Source organism: Myripristis murdjan, chromosome 13 (genome assembly GCF_902150065.1).
Source record: "Myripristis murdjan chromosome 13, fMyrMur1.1, whole genome shotgun sequence".
Classification (NCBI taxonomy): domain Eukaryota; kingdom Metazoa; phylum Chordata; class Actinopteri; order Holocentriformes; family Holocentridae; genus Myripristis; species Myripristis murdjan.
In genome coordinates, this window is record NC_043992.1 from 42,110,033 (window position 1) to 42,129,082 (window position 19,050).

The window sequence follows — 19,050 nt, forward strand, 5'->3', positions numbered from 1 at the left end:
CTTCAGCACCTTGGACAGCAGCAGCGCGCACACAGACACACACACACACACACACACACACACACACACACACACACACACACACACACACACTGTGATCGGTGTGTTCGGGAGTGAAATATTCAGCGCCAACAAGCCGCTGTTCTGTTTCATGGCTGCAGAATCACATCAAATAGAAAAGATCTGCATGTCTGGCGCCTCGTGGGTTCATGTGTGGAGAAAAGGGATTTAAAACACGACACACGAGACACGAGAGAAAATAGAGAGAAAAAAAACAAAAACAAAACTACAACAACCCGACAGGAACCAGCAGAGTGCGACGAGCCCGACCCGCGCATGTCTTTGTTCATTTAATTTGTAGAATTTGTGTTTTGTTGCTGTAACTGCGTGGGGATCATTTCCACTAAAGTGAGGAATTTTCTCTGCGAAACAAACTTTTGTACTCAAAGTCTGTGAGCCGCTTCCCCTCATGTTTGTCTCTGATCTGAAAAACCTGCCAGCGCTCAGGGCTCACCTCCAAGAGTCTGATGCCACTTTGCTCTGCTTTCAGATACGGACTTGAAATAAAATAAAATAAAATAAAATAAAATAAAATAAAATAAACCAAAATAAAATAAAATAAAATAAAATAAAACACTGAAACGTGAGAACAAGACAGAAAACATTAAAACGATTAAAAAAAAAATGGAAACATGACGACATTAAAACAATCAAGGCGCCGCCGCTTCGCTGCAGTTTGGTGGAGAAAACAGATGAAGGTCAAATCCAAACCCAATCAGTTTTCTTTGTCTTTGTCTTTTTCTTTTTTCTTTTCTTTTCTTTTCTTTTCTTCTTCTTCTTTTTTTTTTTTTCTTTTTAAATACGATCTGCGCATCAGCCGTTCCATTTTTCGTTCTTTCTCTCATTTTTCGTTTATTTAACTTACGGGACTTTACAGAAGGACTGCAGGAATGTTCTCTCTCTTTCTCTCTCTCTCTCTCTCTGTGTGTGTGTGTGTGTGTGTGTGTGTGTGTGTGTGTGTGTGTGCGCGGACCTGTTTGGAGCCCAGCGGGGACCTCTGGAGCAGCAGGCGGAGTTTGGAGTCTCTCTGTGCGGCGGAGCAGCTGCTGAAGGAGGCGGTGAGGGAGAGGAGGAGCAGGAGGCAGCGGAGGCGCGGAGAGACCATCTTCCTGTCTGTCTGTCTGTCTGTCTGTCTGTCTGTCTGTTGGAGCGCGGGCTGAAAGTCTTCCTCCGTCTTCTGCCGTCTCCTGGAGAAACGGCTCTTATAAAGGCCGACTGACGTCAAGTGTGTGTGTGTGTGTGTGTGTGTGTGTGCGTGTGTGTGTGTGTGTGTGTGTGTGTGTGTGTGTGTGTGTGTGTGTGTGTGTGTGTGTTTGGGGGGGTTACGTGTCTGTGTGACTGATGATGATGATGATGGTGATGAGGATGATGATGATGATGTTTCCACTGATAAGCGGCTGCTTTAGTGAAATGAGCCGTGTGTGTGTGTGTGTGTGTGTGTGTGTGTGTGTGTGTGTGTGTGTGTGTGTGTGTGTGTGTGTGTTTGTGTGTGTGTGTGTGTTTGTGTGTGTGTGTGTGTGTGTGTGTGCTCCTTCCTGCTGACACACCTCAGACTGAGGGGAAGTCAGATGTGAAGTGCCATCAGGCAGCTGATCATCTTCTGATCAGGTTTTATGTTTTACTTTAATGTGGATGGAGTAACCATGGCAACTAGGAAAATAAACTCAAAACAGGAAGGAACATGTTTTCAGAGTAGAACAGAACAGAACAGGTTGGAACAGATCTGAACAGAACAGGTAGGCAGTGTGAAGGTGCCAGGACAGGTGAGACGTGCCGGTCGGGTCTGAGCCGTGAAGCCCAGAGGGGAGAAGAACCTGGAGGAGCTCCTGAAGGTCCGAGGGGAGGAGGCGCTCGACCTCGACTCGACCTCCGAACTGACCACAGCTGGCCGTGACCGCTGACTCGGCCTGTGTGCCGAATTTAAAAGAAGAATTGAAAATCACATCAAGATTATTACATTATGTTTCCAGTAGGGTGCCATAGCACCAAAGCATGATGGGAGATTGTCTGAAGTGAGACAGATTCAGAACCAAAGTCCCAGCTTCAGTTTCACCGAGGAGGAGAAAGTTTAGTGAGAGCCATGTTTTCACAGCAGCCAGTCAGTGTCAGCAGGTACAGCTGAGTGTCATCTGCATAAAATAAGATGTTATTATTGTTATTGTTATAATTATTGTTATTGTTATTGTTGTTGTTGTTATTTCCCACTCTCCTCTCCCCTAAACTAGCCCTGCAAACTCTCTGGCAGATGTACCTGCTGCCTGCTGCACACCTCAGCTCCACTCAAACACTCACATTCACTGTGGCTTTTGTTATTGTTGTCATTAATATTATTGTCACAATCATTCTTCATTATTAAATCCCTTTATTATTGTTGTTGTTTATTTATTCATGTAAATATTTATTTATGAATTTATTTTCTTCCTGCCTTCTTGATTCCTATTATTTCTGGTATTAATATCATATTATTATTATTATTATTATAACACACCCATAACAACATTCTATGTCCTCTTGTATTGTTATTATTATTAATATATTAATAATATAACATATCACTATTGTTGCTATTGTCAGTAAGATTATCATAATCTTACCACTCTCTATCCGTTAGCCCCACCCTGGAGGACTGGAATCTGGGTTAGGGTAATGTTGATCTGGTTCTTGATCTTGTTCTTGAACTGGTTCTTCCCCTGAGTCTCTGTCTGAGCAGGAGGTTGGAAGAGAAGCAGCAGCACCAGGTGAGGCAAACAGCAGAGAGAAGCCCAGGTATGACGACAGGGTATGAAACATTATCTTCCTCACCCCAAAGTTTCAGGCGGTAGCAGTTAGGAGAGCGCCTCTGTCTAGTTGATGCTGGCCTCTGCTGGGACACCTGTGGTGCTGCAGGTGTTCCCTTTGAGGGGAAATCGGGTAGTAAGGGGTTAACTGACCAGTCAGAATCGAGTATTTAAAATAGCTGTGTAATAAACATGTTGAAGCAAGGCAGAATAAGACACATCAGCCACTAGGATCAAGAAACAAATTGATCATCTTTAGAAACAAAGGGATTATCTCAGATTATCTCATCTCACTGGCTGATTACTGACCTTGCTGGAAGAAAAAGATTTGAACTCTGAAGGTCAGACTGAAGCTCTTGGTAAACTTTTGCATCTACAAATACACAAACAAATAGGTGTTGAGTGGGGCGCCCCCTGCAGCTGGTCAGCAGAACATCAGCTGACTGATCAATAAGAGTTCAGTAAAATATCAATAAAACATAAATTACATTTCAGCATTCTGTCTGTAAAGAGTTATTTTGGATCCCACCAAAGTTCTGGGCAACAAGTGTTGTGATTGGTAACACAACATAATCCCTCAGCCAATCAGAGCCCTTAACTTAACCCTGTGGGTGGATCATGCCCAGAACTCTGCTGGGTTTCATAATAACTCTGTGGGGGTCTAACATGTTTGCTCAAATTCATCAACAGATTGTTGAAGTGTAATTGTTGTTTTATTGATATTCTACTGAATGACCAGCTGACGTCCTGTGGAACATCTGTAGGGGGCGCTCCAGAGTCAGAGGCACCCTGGGGCACCCGCTGGGTTTGAGTCCGGCCCAGGCCGCTTGCTGTGTCGCTCCCTCTCTTGCCCAGAACTGGCCAGAGCCAACACTGAGACACCTATGACTCGCAGTGGGCGGAGCCAGGCGCTTGACGCCCGCTGATGTTGCCGTCAATGCCCCCCACACTCCCCCACCCCACCCCCCAAACACACACACACACACACACACACACTTTGTTGCTGAAGAGCAATTTACCAGCTGAAGGTTTCCAGCTGCACTTACTCACACACACACACACACACACACACACACACAGTAAAGCATTTGGTGCCTTGCTCGAGGGCACTGTAGCAGATGCTGGCATACGTATGTATATGATTCATCTCCTGTTTGAGTTTCCTTCCAGAAAGAACGGGTGTTTTGTTTTTCCTCACCGTGTCAGTTTGTCAGTTTGTTTCTCTCTGACATCAGAAGCGACAGAAGCTGAGAGGCTGACAGGCGACTAAAGAAATGCAATCCCAGCATGCAGTGTGTTTGTTTGGTGTTGAACAGCTTCACAGGAAGTCTCCATTCTCCCAGAGGATCCTGTACATACCGAGACACACAGAGATTTCCTTGTACATACTGGGACATTATTTTAACCCTTTAGATGTGTTAATGACAAAGGCTGAAAACCAATTAACTAGAACCAGTTCGACTCACCTGAGACTTCAGAACCTTTGACCTGCTTACAAAGACATCAGCAGGTTGTGAGCTTTAATAAACTCAGGAAGATCCCACACCAGCAGAATCAGCACGGCTGATCGGATCACAGTCCGTCCTCAGTGTTTATGGACACAGCAGAGCCCCGCCCACCGTGTGAATAGCTTCATTTGGACCGGAAACACACCTCCTCTCTCTCTTGGTGTGCGGTACAGGTTGTTTCACCTGCTCGGCATCTTGCCCGCTGCACCTCCTCCGGGGCCCGTAGGGTCAGCTGCAGGGTCGTCGGCTGGTTCCACCTTTCACCGATGTTTGGCCCGTTAGCCAGGACGTGTCCAGGCACATGTCTGCAGCTGACCTCACTGGGGCGTCTGGCCACACCAACTGTTCCTCCTCTGTAGCCACAGCCAGCAGCTAGCTCTCTCTGCCTCCTCTGCTTGCCTCTTGATGGTCCTCTGCAGACTTGTACCCGTCATTCCAGCAGCATCTGCTCACGAAGCCCCTACACCCAACATCTGCTTGGTGGATGGACGCAGTCCGGCCCGCCTCTCTGCACTCTGCAGCCACATTTGCATACTTGAGCCGCTTGAACTTGTGTGCAGCTGCTATTCCCTCCTCCCAGGGGACAGTCAGCTTGATGAGGAGGACCTTCTTGGCAGCTGTGGACCAGAGTTGTCTCAATGAGCATGTTTACATGCACACCATATTCCTGTACTATTCGGAATATCCGCAATATTATGGTTGTGCACGAGTCATGTAAACACACCGAACCAGATTAAGGTCATATTCCGGCTGGAGGATATTCTGAATCAGACTCCTGGCATGTGCCTGTTCCAACCAGAATATTGTGCCATGTAAACACCTTAATCTGAAAATGCCCCGTACCAGAATATTCAGTCACGTCTGCGCATGCTCGACTCGCAAGGAATCCTGTGGCGTCTTTGTTGCTATGGTTACTGCAAGTGGGGAAAACAACATGGCAAACAGCAGCAAGAGCCAGGAGACTGCAGTCTGCCTTCAGCTGATCAGAGACTTCACTATCATGGAGTATATTGATGGGAGAAAACACAGAAATAGCAACAGCTTCTTCTTCTTCTTCTGTATTTCCGGCAGACCAGACACCTATACGCGTGCTGCTGCCCCCCACAGGCTGAGTGTCGCATTACGTCAGAGCGTGGAATACACCGACACACGGGAACATGCCGAATAACATGTAAACGGAATATTCCAGCTGCTGCAGTGCATATAAACACCTTATTCAGAAAATTACTTTAACTGGAATATTGACCCGAATCAGAATATGGTGTGCATGTAAACGGAGTCACTGATCTCGGTTGGGAAGACCAGTGGCTCGCCCAGTTCGACACACATTTCCCATTCCTTTCCAGAAGTAAGCAGTGATTTTGCTTTGCCCGCTGCTGGCCTCTGCCGGCTCTCTGCTGGTCTGACGAAGGAAACGCTTGGTGGTTGGTCGCCCGAGGAGTTGTTTGCGACTCTCTGCAGCTCTCCTAGAGCTCCGCCAGCTTCCTCAGGACCTGGTTGTGCCGCCATCCAAGCGCCGCTGCACCAGCGCAGCTTCCCTAGCTGTCAGGAAGTGCTGGAGGCCTGCATTGTTCTCGCTGCACAGGGGACACTTGCCTTCTCTCACGAGCCTGTGACAGGTTTTGTGGATGAGGAGTTCATCGTTTCCACGCTGCTGGACGCCAGCGGCACTGACCTGGGAAACATTTTGTCTGTGCATTAACTTCAGAGCAGTGGCTCCTGCCTGCAGGAAGGGGGCAGCAGTGAGCTGGCAGAGCCTTCATCAGCTGGAACTAATACCTGACACCATGGGCTCTAGTTTCCCGGCGCAGCGCGGGGTGGCGCAGTGAGGCGAACCCCGCGCAGAGCTAGTTTCGACCGGTGAAACGGCAGAGGCGGACAGTGTCCAAGTTTCGCAGGCGGAGGTTCGCCGAGATGGGAGTGCCGGCGCAGCGGGGGAAGGTGTCGACAGATTCGGCTTGGCGCAGTGACAGTTTCGTGCCAAAAGGCTTCGCCGAGGTGCGCCAAAAGCTCGCCATCTGAAACCACGTCTACTTTCAGCGCAAGGCGGAGCGGAGCCGGCGCAGTGGAAGTTTGGCTGGCTGGCGCACATCACCAAAACCTCACAATCAGCACAAACGGTGCCAATCTCCTTTGATCTGACATCAGCTGTGACGGGACAGTTGATATGGAGATATATGTATGTGCTGATTGTGATCGTAGCATTGAATAGTGTTTTTTTCGGTATTTATTGCATCGTTCATGTGCCTGACATTCTGGAAGCCTGCCTGTGAGGTTTTGGTGACGTGTCCGCACTGCTCGCCGGTCTCCGCTCCGCGCCTGTCTCCTGAGCTCCGCTCCGCCTGCGGCAATAGACCTCCATGTCAGCTGTGTAAACTTTCATTACGCCTTCACGCAGCGCATTTTAAAGGCAAGGACAGGGGCTCATTTGATTGGTTAAATGTGAATCGGCTGTGTCAAACCCACTCCACGCCTTCTCTCCTCCCCTCCGCCGGGAGGAGGGACGGCGGAGTATTTGCGCCACTGAGAACGGCGTGCCAAACTTGGAAAATCCGCCTGGCCACACCCAGTTGGCGAAGCGCATCTGCGCTACGCCCCCGCCTCGCCAGGTCTGCGAAACTAGAGCCCTAAGTCTTTTATCACCTTGTTTTTCTGTTTTGTTTCACTTCATCATATCTCTTGTTTTATCTCGTTCATCTTTTTTTGTGTAATCTTGCTTTATCTCATGTTACCTCAGTTATTGTTTCATCTCGTTTATCTCTATTTTGCCTTCTCTTGTGAACTGTGTTGGTTTGTTTCATCTCGTGTCATTTCGTTTCTTTATTTCACCGTCTTATCTCTCTTGTTTCATTTTGTGTTATTGCTGTTGTTTTTATAATCTCATGTTCTCTTTTGTTCCATTTCATGTTTTCTGTTTAGTTTAATCTTGTGTAGATTTGTAGATTTGTAGATTTATTTATTTTTAAAAGAAAGAAATGGGACAGTACATGTTAATGCACATATAAATGTAAACACGTGAGATTGTAGCTGTGTGGCTAATTTCCATCTCTAGTCCCATTGGCAGGTTGGTGTTGTACAACGTTCATTCACAATAACAACAAAACAAAACAAAACAGAACAAGACAAAACAAACAACATAGTTGATCATAAAACATACAGGCCAAGGCTCAGGGGACCATGCGCATTTCACCACAGCTTAAACACTAAATTAAACACTAAAATTATATGTCGGGGGGCTGGTTAAAGTGCAAAGTGCTAAAGTGTAAAGTGCATTATTGTATTGCAAATTGCCCAAGAAATATAAAGTGCTATTTTGATTGCCTAATACTCAATTGCATATTACAATAATCTAATACCAACGATGGTAATTTGTGATACCTAGAGTACCTAGTTATATAGAAGTATAAAGTGCTTGTTGCGTTGCACATTGCCCTAGTACCTAATTAGTGAAAATTACACATTACCCGATTACATATTGCAATAGATGATTATATAGCAACAATGATAATTTGGTGTATCTCTTTTTCATGTCATTTAGTGTTCTCTCATGTTAGCTAGGTTATCGTTGTGTCTCAGCTCATGTTATCTCTCATTTTTGTGTCATGTTATTTCTGTTGTTTTGTTAAATCTCATGTTATCTCTCTTATTTTGTTTCATCTCATGTTACTGGTGTTATCTCAAGGTTGGTTTTCTGTTTGCAGGAAGGCTTTATTGCCTCTGCAACTGAAATAAATGAACAATTCCCAAAGCAGAGAAGTGATTGAACATCAATTAACCAACGCCAGAAAATAAATCCCATCCCCTTTAATGGGTAAATAATTACCAGAGTGAATGATGCTCCACTGATATTCAGTGATATCACGCACACACACACACACACACACACACACACAAGCGCGCACACACACACACACACACACACACACACACAAACATAGCATCAACATCTCTATTTAGTTGAGTCATAAGGACAGGAAGTTTATTGTCATGTAATTTCTACAGTGAATCTGAGTTCGGCGCTCTCCTAACGGCAGCAAAGATTAAACCTCCTCAGACCTCAGACCTCAGGCAGCAGCTGAGAGCCCGGCGGCCCGGCGGCCCGGCGGTCCCATGGCTCGCTGTGCACCAGGTGTATGTTGGCTGACCATTGAAATGTGCTCAGCTTCTAATCTCTGTATTGACTGTTGTGATATTTTGCAGGATTAATGCATGTATTGAGACTTAATGCACATAATTTTGCCATTACCTTTGATACAACTCATACATAATGCACATGCTTTTTAAATTTGTAAGGCTCATATTTCTATATTTAGTACACTACCAGTAAAAAGTTTGGACACATCTTCTCATTCATTGTTTTTTCTTTATTTTTACTATTTCCTCATCGTAGATACAAACTGAAGATATTAAATAAATGAAGCAAGATATATGGAATTATGTAGGTAAGAAAAAATTGTTAAATATGTTTTATATTTTAGATTCCTCAAAGTAGCCACCCTTTGCTTTGTTGATAGGCTGCAAACCCTTGGCCTTCTATCAATGAGTTTCATGATGTAGTCACCTGAAATGGTTTTCACTTCACAGGTGTGCCTTGTCAGGGTTAAGTAGTGGAATTTCTTGCTTTATCAATGGGGTTGGGACCATCAGTTGTGTTGTGCAGAAGTCAGGTTACTACACAGCCGACAGCCCTATTGGACAACTGTTAAAATTCATATTATGGCAAGAACCAATCAGCTAACTAAAGAAAAACGAGTGGCCATCATTACTTTAAGAAATGAAGGTCAGTCAGTCCGGAAAATTGCAAAAACTTTAAATGTGTCCCCAAGTGGAGTCGCAAAAACCATCAAGCGCTACAACGAAACTGGCACACATGAGGACCGACCCAGGAAAGGAAGACCAAGAGTCACCTCTGCTTCTGAGGACAAGTTCATCCGAGTCACCAGCCTCAGAAATCGCAAGTTAACAGCAACTCAGATCAGAGAGCAGATAAATGCCACACAGAGTTCTAGCAGCAGACCCATCTCTAGAACAACTGTTAAGAGGAGACTGTGCCAATCAGGCCTTCATGGTCAAATAGCTGCTAGGAAATCACTGCTAAGGAGAGGCAACAAGCAGAAGAGATTTGTTTGGGCCAAGAAACACAAGGAATGGACATTAGACCAGTGGAAATCTGTGCTTTGGTCTGATGAGTCCAAATTTGAGATCTTTGGTTCCAACCGCCGTGTCTTTGTGAGACGCAGAAAAGGTGAACGGATGGATTCCACATGCCTGGTTCCCACTGTGAAGCATGGAGGAGGAGGTGTGATGGTGTGGGGGTGTTTTGCTGGTGACACTGTTGGGGATTTATTCAAAATTGAAGGCACACTGAACCAGCATGGCTACCACAGCATCCTGCAGCGACATGCCATCCCATCCGGTTTGCGTTTAGTTGGACCATCATTTATTTTTCAACAGGACAATGAGCCCAAACACACCTCCAGGCTGTGTAAGGGCTATTTGACCAAGAAGGAGAGTGATGGAGTGCTGCGGCAGATGACCTGGCCTCCACAGTCACCGGACCTGAACCCAATCCAGATGGTTTGGGGTGAGCTGGACCGCAGAGTGAAGGCAAAGGGGCCAACAAGTGCTAAACACCTCTGGGAACTCCTTCAAGACTGTTGGAAAACCATTTCAGGTGACTACCTCTTGAAGCTCATGGAGAGAATGCCAAGAGTGTGCAAAGCAGTAATCAGAGCAAAGGGTGGCTATTTTGAAGAAACTAGAATATAAAACATGTTTTCAGTTATTTCACACTTTTTTGTTTACTACATGATTCCATATTAAGTTAAGTTAGTTGCGGTGTTTTTCCTGTCACCTAACAACCAGAAGGATGGCGCATGTAACATAGCAACCAGCGGGACAGAGCTGGCAGGAAGGGGCGGGGCTTGCACAGGTTCATGTTAACAGCAGACGACAGGACAAAACACAGCTGTCAAACCGTTTCCACGGTTACCGCTCTCTGATTCCTCAAATTACAGTGGCTGTCTGTTAATGTAACAGCTGATTGGTTCGGCTTGTTGCACTCTGACAGAGCACACAGACAGACAGACAGAAAGACAGGCAGACAGGCAGACAGGCAGACAGACAGACAGACAGACAGACAGACAGACAGACAGGCAGACAGACAGACAGACAGACAGACAGGATCTAGTTAGCTTAGCTGTAGAAACCAGTTCCCCCAGAACTTGTGTGTGTGTGTGTGTGTGTGTGTGTGTGTGTGTGTGTGTGCAGCAGAGTGTGACCGGTCATTGCTGTTCCCACATTAGCTCCAAAGCTGCACTGTGTGTTTGCATGACCAAGTGTGGATTAGTGTAAGTGTCTGCGCAGCATGTGTGTTTGTCTTTGTTTTAAACTCTGTGTGTGTGTGTGTGTGTGTGTGTGTGTGTGTGTCCCTGTCAGAAAATTAGCCTCTCTCTAAACAACAATCCCAGGATCCCGCGGGGCTCTGTGGGGGGTCAAACTGTGGCCGTTGACCTGCTAATCGACACAACGAGCTGAAAAGTGTTGTGCTCATTTATGTGTGACTGTGTGTGTGTGTGTGTGTGTGTGTGTGTGTGTGTGTGAGAGTGTGTGAGTGTGTGTGTGTGTGTGTGTGTGTGTGTGTGTGTGTGTGTGTGAGTGTGTGTGTGTGTGTGTGTGTGTGTGTGTGTGTGTGAGTGTGTGTGTGTGTGTGTGTGTGTGAGTGTGTGAGTGTGTGTGTGTGTGTGTGTGTGTGTGTGTGTGTGTGTGTGTGTGTGTGTGTGTGACAGGCAGTGTGATGGAGGCCTGCTGTTTCTCAGCAGATTGATTAGTTTGGACTGACAGGCACATTGACCTCCAGCGGTGCTTTTGATTGGTCGGAACGCAGCATGGAGTTCTCATGACGCAGAACCCCCCCATCTACTCCAGACGACCTTTGACCTCCTTAAAGGAACATTTCACTGTTTTTTTTTTTTTTTTAGGGCCAGTCTGGCAGGACAGGTGCAGGCTCTGGTTCTGGACAGGTTCTGGTTGCTCTGCACCGCCTCAGTTTCAATTCAATTCAGTTTTATTTATTCATATAGCCCAGAATCACAAATTACAAATTTGTCCCAAAGGGCAATACAACATCCTCTGTCCTTAGAGCCTCCCCCTTTAACAGAGGAGGACCCCCCTCTGTGAGGAGGACCCCCCTCTGTGTTAGCATCATGTTCTCCTGCCTCTGCTGACACAGAGGCAGGAGAACATGATGCTGACACAGAGGCAGGAGAACATGATGCTGACACAGAGGCAGGAGAACATGATGCTGACACAGAGGCAGGAGAACATGATGCTGACACAGAGGCAGGAGAACATGATGCTGACACAGAGGCAGGAGAACATGATGCTGAACGCTCAGCGGTGTGTGATGAGTGAGGCGAGGATGCTGAGCGGAGCCGGACGCACTGGAGCAGCCTGGGACCTGAACCACAGCACCGCCGTCACCATGGAGACCTGGATGGAGGACAGATGACACCGGCACACAGCGGAGACTCACAGCAACCACTCACACACTCACACACACACACACACACACACACACACAGGAGAGAGACAAGGGGACGTTCATCATACAACAAGATAATGGATATTTGAATCTCAATAATCTATAATCTCGTCGGCAGGTGAGTTCTTGGGCCAGCCTGCCGCACCACCACCTGTCCAGCTTTGGGCAAAAACTGTAGTGAGCTGAGCTACAATACAGAGACAACATGGAGCTCAACTACATCAAAACTACTTTTGTTTTGTTTTGTTTTTTTAACATTGAACCAACTTCCAAGTCACTGCTCTCTGAGTAATCAATAAAACTGTCAGTCAAACAGAGTTTGTCCAGTTCAATAGCTGATGAGACTGAGCTCTCTGCTTTTACTGCTACAAACCCTGGCAACAAAAACACACAGCATGCTTCACATAATAACACAAAGCAGGTGGTGTGTACATGCTAATGTGGGGGAAGTGTGTATATGTTAGTGTGTGTGTGTCTGTATGTATATACACTCCTGATCAAAATCTTAAGACCAGTTGAGAAATTGAAAGAATTTACATTTTGCACTGTTGGGTCTTAAGAAGGTTCTAAGCAGAGCTTAGAAATGGGAGTGAGACAAAAATAAATAAATAAATAAATAAATAAATTGAGTGAGCAATTTATTGCAAACAACCATTAAACTAATATAGGCTGTTCATCAGCTGATCAAAAGTTTAAGACCACTGCCTTTAAAAGCCCAAATCTTGGCAAAAATGTGGATTCAGTGTCATTTTCTGTCAGGTATCCACACTGTCATGACCTCCTGTCCAATCCTCCGGTCCAATCAGTGACAGAGCCTGTTGTCCTCGCCGCAGCCCACGCTATGTTCTGTGCATGAACAAGTTCTGCTAAATCAGAGGAGTACCACGGGTTATCGCGCCCCTTAACTCTGTACCTCCAAAAAGGAGCATGTCTATTTAAGATTTGAGCAAAACCTTCATTTAAAAAAGTCCAACTTGATTCAACATCAGGGATTTGCTCTATTCCAGTTAAAATAAAACAAATCATGATGAAAACCTTGTTCATTAAAATTTTAAGATCTCTCTTAAGAATAATCTGTGGTTTTAATTTGGGGATTTTTGTATTTCTATTTGCAGCAACAACACAATGGTCACTCAGATCATTGCAAAAAATACCAATGGCAGAAAACTTGAGGGACATTGGTCAAGATCAGATCAATTAATGTAGATTTCTCAGGGTGTTTAACGTTTGGACGAGTTTGCAAATTAATCAGCTGGGTGAGACTGATAAAGTCACAAAAGGATTTAAAATCATCCGATACCGGTTTCAGCCAGTCCCAGTTAAGATCACCAGCTAAAACATTTTCAGTGAATTTCAGTTTCAGCACCAGAGTCTCCAGAGCCTCAGCAGAGGCAGATGGGGGCCTGTAACACCCCACGACAGTTAAGCCAACTCCCTCAGAAATTTCTATATTCACAGCCAAAAACTCTAATTGCTTAGAAATGTTCGATCCCCGGCTCCTCCAGAGTGTGTCGAAGTGTCCTTGAGCAAGATACTGAACCCCTCACCGCTCCTGATGGACAGCTAGGCGCCTTGCATGGCAGCCTCTGCTGTCAGTGTGTGAATGTGTGTGTGAATGGGTGAATGTGAGGCAAAACATTGTAAAGCGCTTTGAGTGGTCAGTAGACTAGAAAAGCGCTATAGAAATGCAGTCCATTTAAACATTATATCCATCAATATGAATATCATTATCAGAAAACCACAACAATACAACAACATGGTTCAAATCACAGGAGCTCTGTCATCTTTGTCACCTGCGTGCTCGTGCCCCGCTGCAGCAGACAGGTAGGACAGGTACGCAACGTCTGCTGGCTACACCTGCAGGTCCGTGAGCGGTGGTGATGCTACCTGCTGCACCACCGCAGCAAAAGCTCCACTGCGTTTAAGGTTTAGAAATGCCTGGGAAAATGTAGCTTCTGCGGACGCTACCACGCTATTTGATTGGTAAAGTAGTTTCACTACTTAAAAGCTTTTTGATTTAGAAAACAGCGACGTTACGGCCATGCTGCTGACAAATGGAGTTCAACTAGAGACGCCGCTGCCTGACACTGGATCTGTCTAACCGTAAGTTAAGCTGAAGAGATGAGTTTTGAGTTTAGATTTAAAGAAATCGACAGATTCTGACTGTCTGATGGCAGCAGGGAGGTTATTCCATAAGAGCGGGGCCCGGCCACCTGCTGACTCCCCAATATATCTGACCCCTGACCTCTGACCCCTGACCCTTGACTCCTGCCCTGCGTTCCAAATCGCATACTTCTGCTTTTCACTTTTAGTATGTACTGCAGTTGCCCTTACAAAGTATGTAGTTTAGCATGCAGTATGCATGCGAATGCATACTATTGGGACACACTACATGATTCAAGATTTTTATTCGTCACACGCATGATGTACGGGTACAGCAGCAGTGAAATGTGATTGCAACAACTCCAGCACTGTGCAAGTAAAAAATAGATAGAATAAAATAGATTTAAAAAAAAATAAATAAATAAAATGTATATAACATTCCTATATACATTATACAACCTATGTACAATATACAGCAATATACAATAAGTACAAATAAGTAGAAGTAAGAAAGGGAATAGAAAATGAGTGGATGAATGGGAATGCGAAAGGCACTGACCCACATCCACAACTAAGCTGCAAAACCCTGAAGAACAACCTGCTCCGACAGAGAGTCAGAGTTAGGGTTTGTGAGCGTCAGACAGCAGGGGGTAGTAAGGTGCTGAGCTGTCTGATACTGCAGGTAGGTGGTGCGTGGCGCTGTGGTCTGTTATAGTGTTTTGTTATTAAGAGTTCAGGATCCGTGTGTCCTGGGGGGAGAAGCTCCTTCTCAGCCTCTCAGCCGCTCAGCTTTGATGGAGCGAAGCCGCTGGCCTGAGGGCAGCCACTCCAACAGCCTGTGGTTGGGATGGTGAGAGTCTCTGATGATCCCACTTGCCCTGGACCTGCACCAGGTGTAGATGTCCTGGAGGCCGGGCGGTGCCGTGCGGGTGTAGATGTCCTGGAGGCCGGGCAGTGCTGTGTGGGTGTAGATGTCCTGGAGGCCGGGCGGTGCTGTGTGGGTGTAGATGTCCTGGAGGCCGGGCGGTGCTGTGTGGGTGTAGATGTCCTGGAGGCCGGGCGGTGCTGTGTGGGTGTAGATGTCCTGGAGGCCGGGCGGTGCTGTGCGGGTGTAGATGTCCTGGAGGCCGGGCGGTGCTGTGCGGGTGATGCGTTCAGCACATTGAATCACTCTGTGCAGGGCCTTCCTGTTCTGGGAGCTGCAGCTGCCGTACCAGGCGGTGATGCTCACAGAGAGCACAGACCCCACTGTGGCGGTGTAGAAGGTTTTCAGCAGCGTGGTGGAGATCTTAAATTTCCTCAGCCGCCTGAGGTGGTACAACCGCTGCCTAGCCTTCTTCACCAGGGTGGAGGTGTGTGGTCCATGTCAGGTCCTCAGAGATGTGAACCCCGAGGTACTTATAGTTGCTCACTTTTTCCACCTGTAGATCCTGAGCGGCGCATAGTGGATCCTCTGCCTCTCTCACCTGAAGTCGACCACCACCTCCTTGGTCTTGGTGACGTTCAGGTCCAGGTTGTTGTCCTTAAACCACGAAGACAGCAGCTCCACCTCCTCCAGATAGGCCGTCTCGTTGTTATTAGAGATCAGGCCTACCGCCACTGTGTCATCCGCGAATTTCACAGTGATGTTGGATTGGTGTGTCGCTGTGCAGTCATGGGTGTACAGGGAGTATAGCAGAGGGCTCAGCCTTGGGGGGCCTCAGTGTGGAGGTACGGGAGCTGGAGGTGTGGGCTCCAACCTTCACCACCTGTGGTCTGCCGGTCAGAAAGCTCTGAACCCAGGAGCAGAGTGAGGGACTCAGCCCCAGGTCCCTGAGCTTGGTGACCAGTCTGTGGGGAACTATGGTGTTAAATGCTGAGCTGTAATCAATAAACAGCAGACGCACATAATTCCCCTTACCGGTGTCCAGGTGGGAGAGGGTGGAGTGGAGGACATGGGTGATGGCATCGTCAGTACTCCTATTGGGGCGAACTGAAGGGGGTCCAGGGAGTCCGGCAGTGATGAACAGATGAAGTCTTTGATGAGTCTTTCAAAGCACTTCATCACCACGGAGGTCAGAGCTACAGGGCGGAAGTCATTTAGACCGGCTGGTCTTTTTGGGCACAGGGATGATGGTGGACTTTTTTTAGGCAGGTGGGGATGACAGAGTGGGCCAGGGACAGATTGAAGATGGTTGTGAACACCGGAGCTAGCTGGCTAGCACAGGATTTTAGCAGACGCCCGGGGATGCCGTCTGGGCCGGCTGCCTTCCTGCTGTTCACTCGTCTCAGAGCTCTCCTGACGTCGTGCTCCGAGAGCGAGAGTGGGCGGTCCTCCTCACCAGTCAGGTCGCCTGCTTCGATTGTGCTAGCCCCAGTGATAGCGCTAGCGCCGCCAGCCTCAAAGCAAGTGAAGAAGGTGTTTAACTCTTCTGCCAGTGAGGAGTCCACCACAGCCGAGGTGTTCACTCGTCCTGTATAGTCCGTAATCGTCCGCAGTCCTTGCCACATGCGTCTGCTGTCACGGTCGCACAGTTGTTCCTCCACCTTATCCCTGTATCGCCTCTTAGCCGCTTTCACCGCTTGTCTGAGCTTGTAGGCTGCCGCTTTGTACGGTGACATGTCTCCGGTGATGAGTCCCTCGTTGTAGGCAGCGGTACGTGCTTTCAGAGCCTCGCGGATAGACTTATCCACCCACGGTTTCTGATTAGGAAAAACCTTCACAGTCACCATAGGAATGGTATCATCTAAAAGCTTGGATATAAAGCACGTAGCCACTTCCGTAAACTCATTAACGTCATCCGAGCTCGCCCGAAACATGTCCCAGTCTACGTCACTCAGCGCGTCCTGTAGTGTGGCCTCTGATTGGGCGGGGTCCAGCGTCTGACCTCTCGCGATACCAGGGGTTCCTGTCTTAGCCTTTGTTTATATTTTGGTGTGAGGAAAATGGCGTTGTGGTCAGCCTTCCCAAAAGCCGGCAGTGATATGGCTTTGTATCCGTTCTTGAATGGAGTGTAACACTGATCCAGAGTGTTGTCACCCCTCGTGGGACATGTGACGTGTTGAAAAAGTTGGGCATAACCTTTTTCGCCTTGTTGAAGTCACCGACCACGATGAGGGCTGCGTCTGGGTGTTTGGCGTAGTGTTTGTTGATGGTATCATGCAGAGTGGTGAGAGCGGTGTCTGCCTGTGTGGAATATAAACGGCAAAGATGGTGACCGCAGAAAACTCCCGGGGCAGATAGAAAGGGCGACAGAGGATAGCCAGGTATTCGAGGTTCGTGATGGCGTCTGGACTCGTCCGCGCCATCTTGGATCCGTCCTACATCCGTCCTCCCTGAGCTCCGCCCCTCTCGCTCACTTCCTCCTCCGTCCGTAGCGCCACATTTGAATGTTGTTGTCAAAATGGCGGTGCTGTTTCATACTGCGCTGTCCTCTGTCTGATTTCTGATCCACGTAACGTCCGCTGCACAAAGGATTGTGGGTCAGCATGGCCAGAGCAGCATGCTGACACACAGACTGTGAAATCTGAGCGATGTAGTAGAACATCCTGGTCCTCTTGGCATACTGCATCTGACACACTGTGTACTGGGATGTACTCATTCTTTTTCTTGCATACTAAATAGTATGGTAGTATGGGGACTGGAACACAGCGATGACTTCTGACCCCTGACCCCTGACCCCTCCTGAGTTGGTGCACTCAGTCATTTGGCATTATTATATATTATTACTGTAACATGTATTGTTGCAGAGTGTCTTTCCTTGTCATCCCAGTGTTACAATGCTACAAGATACAACACACACACACACACACACACACACACACAGCACTGACCTCCGCTCAGGTGTTAGACACGATGTCAGACTGTGTGAAACATGGATCTGATCCACATAAATCAGTAAATCAATAAATCAATCGATCAGAGCATCAATAGAGCAGCTCAGAGGGTCAGTGAAGCTGCAGGGAGTCAGACCTACGACGCTCGGTGTACGGGACACGGCTCCGCCTTATCAGCAGACAGCAGGAAATAATGAAACTGCTGACTGACTGAGATAAGAACACACACACACACACACACACACACACACACACTCACACACACACACACACACACACACACACACACACACTCACACACACACACACACACACACACACACACACACACACACACACAGTCGAGCTATTTTTTGTTTTCCTGTTATTTAATTTAATTCAATCTGGGCGGCTTCATACATTTTAATTATTTTATTTATTTTTGCAGCTTCGCTGGTTAAACAACATGAACTGAGTCTGACTGACTGTCTGAGTGTGTGTGTGTGTGTGTGTGTGTGTGTGTGTGTGTGTGTGTGTGCGCGTGTGTGTGCGTGTGTGTTTGTGTGTGTGTGTGTGTGTGTGTGTGCGTGTGTGTGTGTGTGTGTGTGTGTGCGTGTGTGTGTGTATGTGTCTGTGTGTGTATGTGTCTGTGAGTGTGTGTGTCTGTGTGTGTCTGTGTGTGTCTGTGTGCGTGAGTTTGTGTGTTTGGTTTGAGAACCTTGTGTTTTGGTTTGAGAACCCTGTGTTTTGGGTTGAGAACCCTCTGTTTTGTTTTGAGAACCTTGTATTTTGGTTTGAGAACCCTGCATTTTTGTTTGAGAACCCTGTGTTTTGGTTTGAGAACACAGTGTTTTGGTTTGAGAACCCTGTGTTTTTGTTTGAGAGCCCTGCGTTTTGGGTTGAGAACCCTGCTTTTTTGGTTAAGAACCCTCTGTTTTGTTTTGAGAGCCCTGTATTTTGGTTTGAGAACCCTGTGTTTTGGTTTGAGAACACAGTGTCTTGGTTTGAGAACCCTGTATTTTGTTTTGAGAACCCTGCGTTTTTGTTTGAGAACCCTGTGTTTTGTTTTGAGAACCTTGTGTTTTGGTTTGAGAACCTTGTGTTTTGGTTTGAGAACCCTGAGTTTTTGTTTGAGAACCCTGCATTTTGGTTTGAGAACTCTGTGTTTTATTTTGAGAACTGTGTGTTTTGGTTTGAGAACCCTGTGTTCTTTTTTTGGGAACCCTGCGTTTTGGTTTGAGAACCCTGTGTTTTTGTTTGAGAA

General features: G+C 47.0%; 1 protein-coding gene across 1 annotated transcript in view; it reads right to left on the bottom strand.

The window, feature by feature from the left end:
• sst1.1 (somatostatin 1, tandem duplicate 1) overlaps positions 1 to 1,266 on the bottom strand; it is a 1,995-nt gene extending 729 nt beyond the window's left edge. The window contains exon 1 of the mRNA XM_030066590.1: positions 1,034 to 1,266. Coding sequence (XP_029922450.1) covers positions 1,034 to 1,165 — 132 coding nt within the window. The 5' untranslated portion in view covers positions 1,166 to 1,266. The remainder of the gene's footprint in view (positions 1 to 1,033) is intronic.
• Between the last annotated feature and the right edge of the window lie 17,784 nt (positions 1,267 to 19,050).